The sequence below is a fragment of the Triticum urartu genome, chromosome 6 (genome assembly GCF_003073215.2).
Source record: "Triticum urartu cultivar G1812 chromosome 6, Tu2.1, whole genome shotgun sequence".
Classification (NCBI taxonomy): domain Eukaryota; kingdom Viridiplantae; phylum Streptophyta; class Magnoliopsida; order Poales; family Poaceae; genus Triticum; species Triticum urartu.
The window spans coordinates 21,246,292-21,259,959 of NC_053027.1; the positions used below are offsets into that span (position 1 = coordinate 21,246,292).

A 13,668-nucleotide genomic window follows, 5' to 3' on the forward strand; every position below is an offset into this window, starting at 1 on the left:
GCAAAGCTCCAGCAATCCTTCTAAGGACTGGAGTAAGCATCTCGGAGTTGGAATGTACGCTTTGATGAGATGATCAAAGATTTTGGGTTTATACAAAGTTTATGAGAAACTTGTATTTCCAAAGAAGTGAGTGGGAGCACTATAGAATTTTTGATGAGTATATGTTGTTAACATATTGTTGATCAGAAATGATGTAGAATTTCTGGAAAGCATGCAGGGTTATTTGAAAAGTGTTTTTCAATGGAAAATCTGGATTAAGCTTCTTGAACATTGAGCATCAAGATCTATAAGGATAGATCAAAAACACTTAATAGTACTTTCAAATGAACACATACCATGACAAGATTTTGAAGGAGTTCAAAATAGATCAGCAAAGAAGGAGTTCTTGGCTGTGTTACAAGGTGTGAGTATTGAGTAAGACTCAAGACCTGACCACGGCAGAAGAGAGAGAAAAGACGAAGGTCGTCCCCTATGCTTTAGACGTAGGCTCTACAGTATGCTATGCTGTGTACCGCACGTGAAGTGTGCCTTGCCATGAGTCAGTCAAGGGGTACAAGAGTGATCCAGGAATGGATCACACGACAGCGGTTGAACTTATCCTTAGTAACTAGAGGACTAAGGAATTTTCTCGATTATGGAGGTGGTAAAAGAGTTCGTCGTAAAGGGTTACGTCGATGCAAACTTTGACACTAATCCGGATGACTCTGACTAGTAAACCGGATTCGTATAGTAGAACATTTATTTGGAATAGCTCCAAGTAGCGTGTGGTAGCTGCATCTACAAGATGACAGAGATTTGTAAAGCACACATGGATCTGAAAGGTTCAGACTCATTGACTAATAAACCTCTCTCACAAGCAAGATATGAACAAACCCCATGGGTGTTGGATTCATTGCAATCACATAGTGATGTGAACTAGATTGTTGACTCTAGTGCAAGTGGGAGACTATTTGAAATATTCCCTAGAGGCAATAATAAAATGGTTATTATTGTATTTCCTTGTTCATGATAATTGTCTATTGTTCATGCTATAATTGTATTAAACGGAAACCGTAATACATGTGTGAATACATAGACCACAACATGTCCCTAGTAAGCCTCTAGTTGACTAGCTCGTTGATCAATAGATGGTCATGGTTTCCTGACCATGGACATTGGATGTCATTGATAACGAGATCACATCATTAGGAGAATGATGTGATGGACAAGACCCAATCCTAAGCCTAGCACAAGATCGTATAGTTCGTTTACTAAAGCTTTTCTAATGTCAAGTATCATTTCCTTAGACCATGAGATTGTGCAACTCCCGGATACCGTAGGAATGCTTTGGGTGTACCAAACGCCACAACGTAACTGGGTGGCTATAAAGGTGCACTACGGGTATCTCCGAAAGTGTCTGTTGGGTTGGCACGAATCGAGACTGGGATTTTTCACTCCGTGTAAATGGGGAGGTATCTCTGGGCCCACTCGGTAGGACATCATCATAATGTGCACAATGTGACCAAGGAGTTGATCACGGGATGATGTGTTACGGAACGAGTAAAGAGACTTGCCGGTAATGAGATTGAACAAGGTATTGGGATACCAACGATCGAATCTCGGGCAAGTACTATACCGGTAGACAAAGGGAATTGTATACGAGATTGACTGAATCCTTGACATCGTGGTTCATCCGATGAGATCATCGTGGAATATGTGGGATCCAACATGGGTATCCGATCCCGCTGTTGGTTATTGACCAGAGAGATGTCTCGGTCATGTCTGCATTATTCCCGAGCCCGTAGGGTCTACACACTTAAGGTTCGATGACGCTAGGGTTATAGGGAAAGTATGTATGCGGTTACCGAATGTTGTTCGGAGTCCCGGATGAGATCTCGGATGCCACGAGGAGTTCCGGAATGGTCCGGAGGTGAAGATTGATATATTGGACGAAGGGTTTTGGAGCCAGAAGTGGTCCGGAGGTACCGGGTGATGACCAGCATGACCGAAAGGTGTTTCGGGAGCCCCGTCAAGTGTTGGGGGGCTTCATGGGCCAAGGGAAGGGGGAAAACCAGCCCACTAAGGGGTTGTGCGCCACCCTCACCTATTCCCACGTGACCAGGGGGTTTGGAGCGCCCCATCTAGGGTTCCCACCTCCTGGCTTGGGGGCCAAGTCACCCAAGGGGGAGATCCCATCTGCCCTGGCCGCCCCCCCCCCCCTAGGGGAAACCCTAGGGCGCCTCCCCTTGCCCTTGCCCCTATATATAGTGGAGGTTTTGGGGCTGCACAACACACGAGTCTTTCTCTCCCAAGGCGCAGCCCTACCTCTCTCCCTCCTCGTATTTCGTAGTGCTTGGCAAAGCCTTGCTGGAGTACCGCGCTCCTGCACCACCACCACGCCGTCGTGCTGCTGCTGGACGGAGTCTTCCCCAACCTCTCCCTCTCTTCTTGCTGGATCAAGGCATGGGAGACGTCACCGGGCTGCACGTGTGTTGAACACGGAGGCGCCGTTGTTCGGCGCTTAGATCGGAATCGACCGCGATCTGAATCGCTACGAGTACAACTACCTCATCCGCGTTCTAGCTAGTAACGCTTCCGCTTAGTGATCTACAAGGGTATGTAGATGCACTCCCCTTCCCCTCGTTGCTAGATTACTCCATAGATTGATCTTGGTGATGCGTAGAAAATTTTAAATTTCTGCTACGATCCCCAACAATTATTTGAACCAAACGGTTCTTATTCTAAAAGCTGCCACCCGTATTGGTCAACCCTCTGACTCGCCACCAGGACATCAGCGGCTCCGGCTCAGCCTCGCCTGCAGCCCCGCGCGTTGCTGCAGCACCCCCTGCTCGGCCTCGGAGCTCCGCCTCACCTCGCTCTTCTTTCTCTCAGAAAAGCGATTTAGGGAAATTGCAAATTCAGACAAGATATACATATAACCATCATGAGCATATATATATATATATAGCCCCTATGGCACACACTCCGACCTTCAAAGAGAAACACGCTTGCTACGCGGACGGGCCTACATCATGGAGAGCCTTCTAACACCGACCAGAGGTACCATTGTTGCCATAGAGGGCAATGAACATGGTCTGGGGTCGACGCCATCATGAAATAGGAAAGAAGGGCTATCAAAACATGGAGGGCTCCCCTTGAACCACACGGATGCGATTCCAGAGCTGAAGGGAGCTGACGAACACCAATCATGAAGGTGAAGCCACATGCGTGGACCTCCCCTTAATTAGCTGTGCACCACACATCAACCGGCTCCATACAACCGTTCACCAGAAGAAGAACGTTTGCAACCCGCATGCTGTCTATAGTTTAGGACGTACACAACCGTTAGATCTTGCATAAAAGACCATATACCCTGTTTTCATTATAGTACTGTTTGCAACTTTGGAGATTACATGATGAAGAAGGTATTTTACAATCTTGGAGGTAGAGGGTCCGGTTACTCACCTCTGGACCTGAGCCCGCCCCAGGTACATATTCCCTCTAGTGATCTAAACGCTTATATATATTTTTACGGAAGGAAGTAGTGCAAATTACTTTGTGAAATCAAACGGCTCTTATTCTGCCATGCATGCATGCGTATTTACATGTTGTGCATGTATACTACTTAACACTGTAACACGTAGATATACGATGCGAAGATGCATGTTACGTCAGCTGTTGATGACCCTGCAGTTGCGCCTGATCTGGGTGGGGGTTCCGCTGGGCGGGGTGAGGCTCGCCATCTTAATCATGGCCGTCACCAAGTCGGAGGCAAACAACGCCGGGTTGGCGGCGTACTGGCGCACCAGCGCATCCTGAGAGCCGCCGTTGAAGAGCACCTGGTCGGAGTTGAGCAGGCCGCGCTTGGCCACCAGGTTGCGATAGTAGGCGTTGTCGAAGAGGAGCGGCGTCTGCACGTCTAATGGCGCGAGGTTGGTGTCGCCGTTAGGGGCCTGGGCGGGGCAGGCGCCCTTGCGCAGCGCGGCGAACGCCGGGTCGATGTTGGTGCCGTTGTAGATGTGGTCGCGGAAGTTGAGGCACTGCGAGAAGCCGATGGTGTGGGTGCCGGAGAGCGCCGTGAGGTCCCGCGGGCTCAGCTGCTTCTTGGCGAACGCGGCGATGAGCTGGTCCAGGTTTAAGCTGGGCCCTGGGAGGTCGCTGTTCGCCTGAGTCAGGCTGGCCGTCGTCGAGTCCCGGTGGCCGAGCGGCACCGCCCAGCTGGGCCCGCCTAGCTGCAGGAACCCGAACGTGCAGTCTACGTAGTCAGCAACCCGAACGTGCAGCCTACGTACCCACTGTCATTGATCGTATTGTATTGTACGCACCAGAAAGACGCCGTCCCGTGCTGCGAGGGCGGTGATGTCGGCGCAGGATACGACGCCAGGGCAGGCCAGCTCCACGTTCCTCTTGATCTGGTCGATCACCTCGTAGCCCCGCACCGAGTTCACGTTCGGAAAGGCAGTCTTCTCGCCCACGAAGCTACCCACGTCATCCAAGAGAATGGACCCGTCGCAGCCCTATACATATAACAAAATTCCACCGTTAATCCTGACCTTCTCCGTGAAAAGAAAATAAATTCTATACGATTATACATCAATCGGCATAACTATGTTTGCTTTAAGGGTTTATAGTTGACTTACTTGAACAAAGCAATCATGGAAGTGGAGCCTGAGGAGGGACGCGCCCATTCGGCGCTCGGCGAGGAGAGCCTTGATCATGGTGGCGCGCACGGTGAGCTCAAGCGTCGGGCAGCTCTTCGCGTAGAACGACGGCGAGAGCTGCCCATAGGCCGCCGAGGAGAGGAGGAAGAGGGCAAGCACGCAGTGCCATGTCCGGCAGCTGGAGCACAAAGCCATGGCTCACAATGTGTATACGTACGTAGGTTCAGTGTGTTTTTCACTGTAAGCTCAGTGGCTTTGCTTAACTGTGGCGGGCACGAGCCATCTATTTATAATACTGCTGTTCTTTCCATTGCATGAGATGCATGCAGAATGGCCAAAAGGCCGCTAGGGTTGTGGAAAAGTATGACAAGTTGCACGTGGTTTCTTTCTCTGGTTGACTAAGTGCGACGCGCCGACGCATCTTAAAGGTAGGTGCCAAAAACTGATTCATCTTTGTTCACATGTCATTAGCAGATAGCATTTCGAGTATATATATAAATAATCATATATAAAAAAGTTGGTGTGTGGTCATAGATCTCTATGGATAAAGATCATATTCCTAGCTAATTGAAATTATGTCTTGCCATGTCCCATGCTCCGTGGGGTTGTTTCATGAATTTCTTTTTAATGACATCTTAATCTGATTAGATTAGCGTTATGATCATAAATAAATACACATTGAATTGGCGATGGGACATGGCAGCGGAGAAGGATGTAAGCCCTGATGTGAGTAAACCCATGGCGCTGCTTTAGTTAAGGTCTAATTTTCTAGCTCCAACTGGCATCCGCTTTCCCAGTTTCCTATATCGTGTTGGTCAGTGGCGGAGCCAGGATTGGCCGACGCCCCAGGCGAGAAACTAAGGGTCTAAAAATAATGCCCCCCCCCCCCCCCCCCCCCCCCCCACTCCCTAAAATATACAGTTTCAAAGTTGCAAATCGGTGCATTTAGGCATTTTTTTAAATTAGCTCGTTTAATAACAAATGCAAAATGTGAATTACTAAACCGGATTCCACATTTATGTTCTCTGCAGAACTACAAAATTAAGGAATACAATATGAAAAAGGAAAAACATTAAGAATTAATGATCTTTTCTTAATCAAGCATCAAACAGTGGCAATTAGCAAGAGAAATTCCCCGCAAAAGAAAACTAGCAAGAAAAATTGGGGTTTGAAAACAGTGGCTAGCAAGAGAAATCTCTTCATCAACTATCCTAACATGGGCTCCGTACGCTACGTCAAAACATCTTCCTTTTCTGGTCAAAAAAGACTCGTACGCTATGTACCAGCAGCACAGGCCCTTCTGTCTTTTTTGTTTTCGTTCACTTTTTTGTTATTGGGCTGGCTAATGGCCCAGCAACTGGGGTATGAAGTGGGCTACGCCCCAGGCCAGTTTTTCTCTCTATATATAGGCTGGGAAATTTGTCACGCCCCAGGCCACTGCCTGGGCTGCCTGGGGCCCAGATCCGCCCATGGTGTTGGTAATAGGCCTTTGGACAAATGCTTACCGCCCTTTGGATAAATGAAATTGCAAAACAAGCGCCTGCCTTGGTATTTTTTTAAAAAGAATGTTGATTTTAAAAACTATAGCTCCAATTCCTAATATAAACAGTCATGCATGTTTTTTTTAATTCAGAAACATAAGGATTGCTTTGGTTGCAAGCAGGAGTATAGAGCATATCAAAGGGACACGGATTTTTGGCCCTGGGTGCTCCACCCCTTGTATGAACATTAAATTCAAAAAAATATGAGGAAAATTCAAAAAAAATTCTAGGATTTTTTCACGAAATTTCGCATGGAAGTTGATTGGGCACCCATGTTTGATATCCCAAGATTTCAGTTTTTTTTAAAAAAATTCTAGTATATTTTGAATTTGATATTAATATAGGGGGGTGGAGCACCCAGGAGCTCCTGTGCATTTTCCATATCAAAGCAACTTTCTAAAAGAGGGAGAGAAACACCAGACACCCGCAAATCTAGTCACAGCTCCCGCATAGCTCAATTCAAATCAGTGGGTTGAGAACTGACTGCATCACAGGTAAATGTTTGGTGCATTGATTTTTTGTGAGGAATTGTTGGTGCAAACTTAAATTGATTAGATTTTAGCAACCACTTGTTGGTAAACCTTTAGTGCATCTTGACTAACTGGTGAATGAGCGGTGGACTTGTCATTGGCGGACGGACATGCCTGGGATAGTCACCTTCCTCGAGCGGGGATTCTCTTAGGCATACTCCAGATGAATGAATTGTTGGTCTTTTATTTACTTCATCGACAATGACGGGTTCCGGTGACGCTAACCAACTACTATGCATGCCTACATTAGACTATGCGTCTATGATCCACAAGGGTAGTACATTCAACATGTGCTCATCTGCTGACAGCAGGCTCATGTAGGCCAATCGGAGGTGGTGGGAGGAGGTGGGGAGCGGGCATCAGTGACCAAGTGGAGGAGGGGCTACGAAAGGGAATGCCAAGCAACAATCACACACACTTATAAAAGGCGACAGTTCACTATTGACAGGACAATGGTTCGTTGCCATCCATTAGAGGTGAATGAGAATCACCGTTGATGAGGTTGCATACGGCCCGTCAGTGGTTATTAATCCAACCACTCGTGTATAAGTCACCGTTGATGGTCACCACTGATAGGTTGGCCTAGGCCCGTCGGGCGTGACCCTACTATTGTATCCTTTTTGTAGTAGTGCATTATATTTCAATACCAAATATAGAACATATATATGCATCGATGGATTATTGAACTTGTCGTGATGTGTTAGACAAATTTGAACAAGAAAGAGGGATAGAGCAGCATGTTAACTATTTGGTGACAAGCTCCAGTATATATTTTACTATAGAACTTTTTTTACATATACCTAGTGATAAACTAGAAATTGATATTGTGATATTTATGGGACTATACACTTAAGGTGTCTCTACCAAGATCTTTAAAGATATACTCAAACATATATACACCGTGTTCACACAAGTATCCGACGAGTCCATTTCACATCACTTTTTACCTTTTGTTTTGCTTTGCAGTCATAGCATTTTCGGGAAAAAAATATCATTTATGGGTCAAAGTCAAGTTGATTGACGTGATAATTGCCTACCTTATGAGGCGACGATGGAGTGAGATAAAAAGCAACCATGAAGATCTTAGTAATTGAGAGGGAAAACAGACAACATCTCTAATCAAAGGGAGCAGAAAAGCCAAAGATACAAGTATACCAATATCATCGTGCTCCTTTGGAAGTACATGTTATTACAGTTCATGCAATATTTTGTCTTCTATTAATGTTATGCCTTATACTCTTTATGCAAAAATACAAGACGATATTTGTTCTAGTAAACTCCAATCGACTACGATGGCTATTAAGTTAGTAGATGGGGCATTTAGAGCACAGCATGGTGTTCTTCCATATGTTCATGTCATTTTTGCATTTTAACTATTGCATTTTTCTTGTTGTTATTGAAATATATGAAGATTAATTGTCCTATTATATTTTGGAGACCTTTTTTGTACATTGTAAATGCAAAGATAGACTGGAAAAAGGAAGTGATATCTGTTCGATTCAGAGAAGAGGAGTGGGAATTTTATCTTTCCAAGTTGAGAAATCATCTTATTATAATGAAGAAAATAGTACAAAGGGAAAATTATAGCACAACTTGTAGCCATTTATTTTGGTACTCCGAAAGACGAGTTAGAGAGAAGCCTTACTGAATATGAGCATGATCTTGAAGACTTGAAGAAATAATTGCTTGACCAATATCTTGATGAAGCTCCTCAGTTAGAACCTCCTCGAGGTGAAACTTATAAAGTACCTAAGAAAAGGTAGATGAAGAACTTCCGTTGCCAGATCGACACCATTACCCGAAGTACTTAGGTAAGAATATTTAGACAAAACTAAAGGATTTCTTGTTAATATAAGTGCTAACCTTTCAGAAAGCAAGAAAGACAGGCTCATGAAAACCTTGAAGAGCCATCATAAAACATTCAGATACTCCATGGGTGACCTCAGAGGAATCAGTCCATCCATATGCACCCATAGAATAATCATGGGCGAAGGGACTGAATCAGTAAGGGATTATCTAAGAAAATTAAATCCCAAGATGAAACAGTGGTAAGAAAAGAGGTAATCCGATTGCTTGATGCTGGTGTTATTTTTTCATTATTGAAAGTAAGTGGATAAGCCCATTTCATTGTGTCCTCTTAGGGGGATTTACTGTTGTGCTGAATAAAAATAATGAGCTAATCCTTACCAGGACTATTGTTGGATATCAAATGCGTATTGATTACATGAAATTAAATAAAGAGACACGTAAATATTATTACGGGTTACCATTTATTTACCAAAGGCTTGAGATGCTAACCACACATTCTCATTTCATCTACCTTGATGGATACTCAAGGTTCTCAGAAAATAGCAGTCCATCGAAACAATCAGAGAAGCCAACATTCACATGTCCTTTCGGTATGACTGCAATCTTTGCAACATTCACGCGTTATCATTTATTCACAAGTAGACATTCACTTGTTCTTTCGGTATGCTTATCGTCGGATGCCTTTTGTACTTTGTAATGCACTCACTACTTTTTAGTGATGTATGAATGCTATCTTTGCATGTTTTGTTGAGGAAATAATGGTAATATTTATGGATGCTTTTTTCAATTTACGGGGCTTCATTCAGTAATTGCTTGTATAATCTTGACAAAGTTTTACAAAGACGCGAGGACAGAAACCTTGTCCTTAACTGGGAGAAATGACACTTAATGGTGAATGAAGGCATTGTTCTTGGGCATAGGATCTCCGGTAGAGGAATTGAAGTTGACAAAGCTAAAATAGAAGCTATAGAAAAAAATTGTATCCCCATGTTGTAAAAGGAACACGTAGCTTTCTAGGCCATGCAGGTTTTTGTATTCATTCGAAACTTAATGTTATAAATTATATCCCAGCACAACACAAGTGCAAGCAACTTAATGTTATTCATTATGATAGTCATACTCATAATGAGGTTGAAAAGAATTTTGACATTGAGGACATGGCACTTTATAATTTGATATTTGCTTGTGAAAAATTTGGACTCTATATTTCAGATGTAAAACCTAAAGTCTACATGAATCATCTAAGGATAGACCATAAACTTTGAAACCGTCTACATTACAACCTTGAACTGTCAGAACTGTTCAAGTTTCAACCATGCCCTCGCCTGAAACATGTTTTTGTGAGTTGAAATGGTTTTGACTTGTTGACCACACAATCAGCTGCCTAGCCAGCTGCCACATCACAAAAAATGTGTCCAATTTTTTTTAAAATTTTGGAGAGTCAACTACCATGGTGATTACTCTATGAAAGTTTCAAACTTTTTTGCCAAACAAATTAATAATACAAGCAAAATAACATTCAACTGTTTTCTGGTCAAAATTTTGAACAAAAAATGGAAGCGCCTAGAAAAAATTCAAACATTATGTAAAATCAACACTACCATGTGATCACCCTATTTAAGTTCAACCTCTTTTACTAAAAAAATTAAAAATAGAATCAAATACATATTTAGCCCTATTTTGGGAAGATTTGACTGAAAAAATCAATGTGCCCAGAAAAAATTAACACATCTCTTTAAAATGAACACTACATACTGATCATTTTGGTTAAAAACTTCTCTTGCAAAACAGATTGATAAATACAAATAAAATACATATTCATGCCCTTTTTTGTCAAATTTTCAAAAAGAGGGGATCAATGCGTATTTTTCTTGTATTTTTCAATATGAGTGGAAAAGAGGTTTGAAAATTTCTAGATGAATTACAATGGTAGTGTTGATTTTACCCAAAAAAAGTATTTTTCTGGACACTTCCAAATTTTAACCATAAAATGAAAATTTCCATATAATTTGAAAATTTTCTGCAAAATGAGCACTACCATGCCCTTGTTTCGTCCAAGAAATTTTTGAGAAGTTTTAAACCTTTTAGTCAAACAAATTCGAAAACACGAACAAGAATGCATATTCAGCCCTTGTTTCGTCAAAATTTGACCAAAAACGAAAGTGTTCAGATTTTTTTTGATACATTCTATAAAATCAACGGTACCAAGGTGAGCAATTTGCGAAAGCTTTAAACATTTTTCTAAATAGGTTTAAAACTACAAGTAGAATACAAATTCAACAAAATACTGGGTGACATGTCAGCTAACTCGGTAGTCAACTGGTCAAAACCGTTTCGACTGACCAAAAACCGTTTTCATTTAGCTTCTTCTCCTCTGTGTTTGTCCCATATGTCAGGGCCATGCAAGGTAGTTAGAATCGTGATTTTGAATCGCATCGGAAATGATTGCAAATCGTAGAATCTTAACTCCGAGGATCGTAAAAATGTAGATTTTGCTAACCGAAATCATATAATCAAATGGCTTAGTTTGGATCATAAATTCGTAGAATCATATAACAAAATCATGATTCTGACAATCTTGAAAGCCATGTGATCTCGATGAATAACGAGCTCCAGTTTCATGTTGCTTCTTCAGCTCCATTTCGACCCCATCCGTCAAAGTGATGTGATGTTGAGGAACCAAACGGGCCATCTGTTGGTTGACATCCACCAACCACTAAACGCACCCCGTGTTGGTGGTAACGAACCACCAAACACCTCAAGCCCAGTCAAATAAAATAAATCCCCATGAAAAGCCCATATGCATTGTCGTTTACACAAAATTGGACAAACCCAGGACAATTGAAAAAGACTTTATTGAATAACCGACCTTTAACTGATAGCCTCGAGCTATAACGTGATGAAGGTGTGCATCCTCCTCTAGTATATGTTGGACGCAGAAAATAAGTACTCACGCACATAATCAGTACAGTACACAAACTGCTAGAAGCTCTCAAGTAAAAATAGTCAAAACTAAATCCCATGGATGCATCAAGTATGAAAATCACGAACAAGAAGTTCCGCAATCCATCCAACCACAAAGAACGTAGAAAACCACAATAAGTATGTAATAGTAATGCATGCAGGCCACAACACGTACGAAAGACAACCGTATACAACCAGTAGTTCATTACATATGTTCATATGTACACATCAGATAACAAACAATATCCAAGATGTGAAAGTTCCTTGATAGACCTACGCTTATTGATTTGAAAAAGGAGGCATTTGGGTTGATGGAGCGCATACATCATTTTCAGATTTTGAAGGTCACACATGTAGCTAAATTTGTATCACATGCCCTAGTTGAATATTGCAATAGAGAGTAGTAACGAGTGCGATGTTTTAGTGCTCTGGCTCCATGGTGCCCTTTATTTGAAACATTTAAATTTTGCATTTCAAATTTCAAAAAATTCAGAAAAATAATCCGCATTGTTATAAGGATGTCTATCACAAGTGTGCAAATTTTAAAGACAAAATAAATTGATTCACGAGCTATAGAAAAAAGTCAAAAGCGTATATTTCAAAATAACAGTTCATGAATTTCAATTTTTTTTAAAAAAATTGTTCATGAATTTGAAAAAAATCACGGTTCAAAAAAAAGTATGTGAATTCGAAAAAATAACACAAATTCAAAAAAAATCAAGAATATAAAAGGTTCAAAACATTTGAAAACAATGCACCAAATTTCAGAAAAAGTTCATGAAAATTGGAAAAAAAATTTATAAATTTGAGGGAAAAAAGTCATGGATATGAACAATGTTTTGAAAGTTCGTAATTTGGAAAAAGTTCATAAAATGAAATTTTTTCATGAATTTAGAAAAACAATAAAGAATTGAAAAAAGTTTGTAATTTGGAAATGTTTCTGAAAACTGTAAAAACTTCACTGAATTGATAAAACGACAAAAATAAAAAGGAAATAAAAAAGAAAAAGAAAAAAATGAATAAAATAAGAAATCAGTGTAACAAAACCCTACATGGGTCGGCCTGGTTAGCTACTAGTGTGTGTGTGGGGGGGGGGGGGGGGGGGGGGGGGGGTGCGCCGCTGTGTTGAAACACCTTTAAGTGGCGTAATGCTAAATAGGATTCAGCACGACTAAGCACCCTGTGTTGGTCCATATTAACCACTAAGCACCCCAAGCTCACTCAAATCAAGAAATGCCCAATAAAAGGCCATATGCATTGGCATTCGCACAACACTGGACAAAACAAAGACAATTGAAAAATACTTAATCACATAAGCAACCTTTAACTGATAGCCTTGGGGATACAATACCATAACGAAGGCATGCATCCTCTTCTCATATACATAGGATACACAAAAAAGTAGCCATGTACATAATGAGTATTTTTTTCCGAAATGGAGGCAAAAAAATTGCCTCATCGATTAATTAAGGAGAGAATAGTGTTTTACATGCGCCCCTTATTACACGCCATGAATGATTACTCTCACAAAATTATCGTCCCTAGTTGCTTGGCTCCCGCGGTGATCCACAAATTTGTGTTGGACATGATATTTTTAAGCAAGATCAGTGGTCGGGTGCTTTTGTTGCGGATAACTCTAGTGTTTCTCTCGTTCCACACGGTCCAAGTGACAATATGGCGAGGGATGCCATTGCCTTCCTATAGGGAGAGCTCGTGTCGGTCCTCTTAGCCACCACGCCTTGACGTTTTCCTCCAAGTTCCAGTTTGGAGTGTCCATGTTCTCAAGATGAAGTTTATCAATGTGTCCACATAAGGAGTATACATAGCTACAAAAAGCTCTCCAGTACAGATAGTTAAAAGTGATTCCCATTCATACATCATATATGAAAAATCACAGATATGAAGTTGTGCAATCCATCAAACCACAAGAACGTACAAAAACACAATACGTATGTAACAGTAGTGCATGTAGGTGACATCACGAACGACAACCGTATAAAACTGGTAATTCGTTACATATGTTAATATTTACTCCCTATGTAAAGAAATATAGAGATTTTATAAATTACTAAAGTAATGATCTAAACGCTCTTATATTTGTGAGAGGGAGTACATTAGGAAACAAACAATACCCCAAGTCACCACCTAAGCATCCATCATTCTGGTCACACAAAGAATTCGATT

General features: G+C 41.7%; 1 protein-coding gene across 1 annotated transcript; it reads right to left on the reverse strand.

Moving 5' to 3' along the window:
• Window positions 1-3,329: 3,329 nt before the first annotated feature.
• On the reverse strand, window positions 3,330-4,911 carry LOC125517419 (peroxidase 70-like). The gene is made up of 3 exons (XM_048682614.1): window positions 4,620-4,911; window positions 4,305-4,496; window positions 3,330-4,211 (listed from the first exon to the last, which is right to left on the reverse strand). Exons 1-3 carry the CDS (start codon window positions 4,833-4,835, stop codon window positions 3,651-3,653), a joined length of 969 nt encoding a protein of 322 aa, XP_048538571.1. The 5' UTR covers window positions 4,836-4,911; the 3' UTR covers window positions 3,330-3,650.
• Between the last annotated feature and the right edge of the window lie 8,757 nt (window positions 4,912-13,668).

Bases quoted from the DNA above. Each gene is read 5' to 3' on its own strand.
- LOC125517419 (XM_048682614.1), bottom strand. From the start codon at position 4,835: ATGGCTTTGTGCTCCAGCTGCCGGACATGGCACTGCGTGCTTGCCCTC. The intron at 4,497-4,619 runs GTAAGTCAACTA...TTATATGTATAG, and splicing joins TCCATGATTGCTTTGTTCAA to GGCTGCGACGGGTCCATTCT. The intron at 4,212-4,304 runs GTGCGTACAATA...GGGTTCCTGCAG, and splicing joins CACGGGACGGCGTCTTTCTG to CTAGGCGGGCCCAGCTGGGC.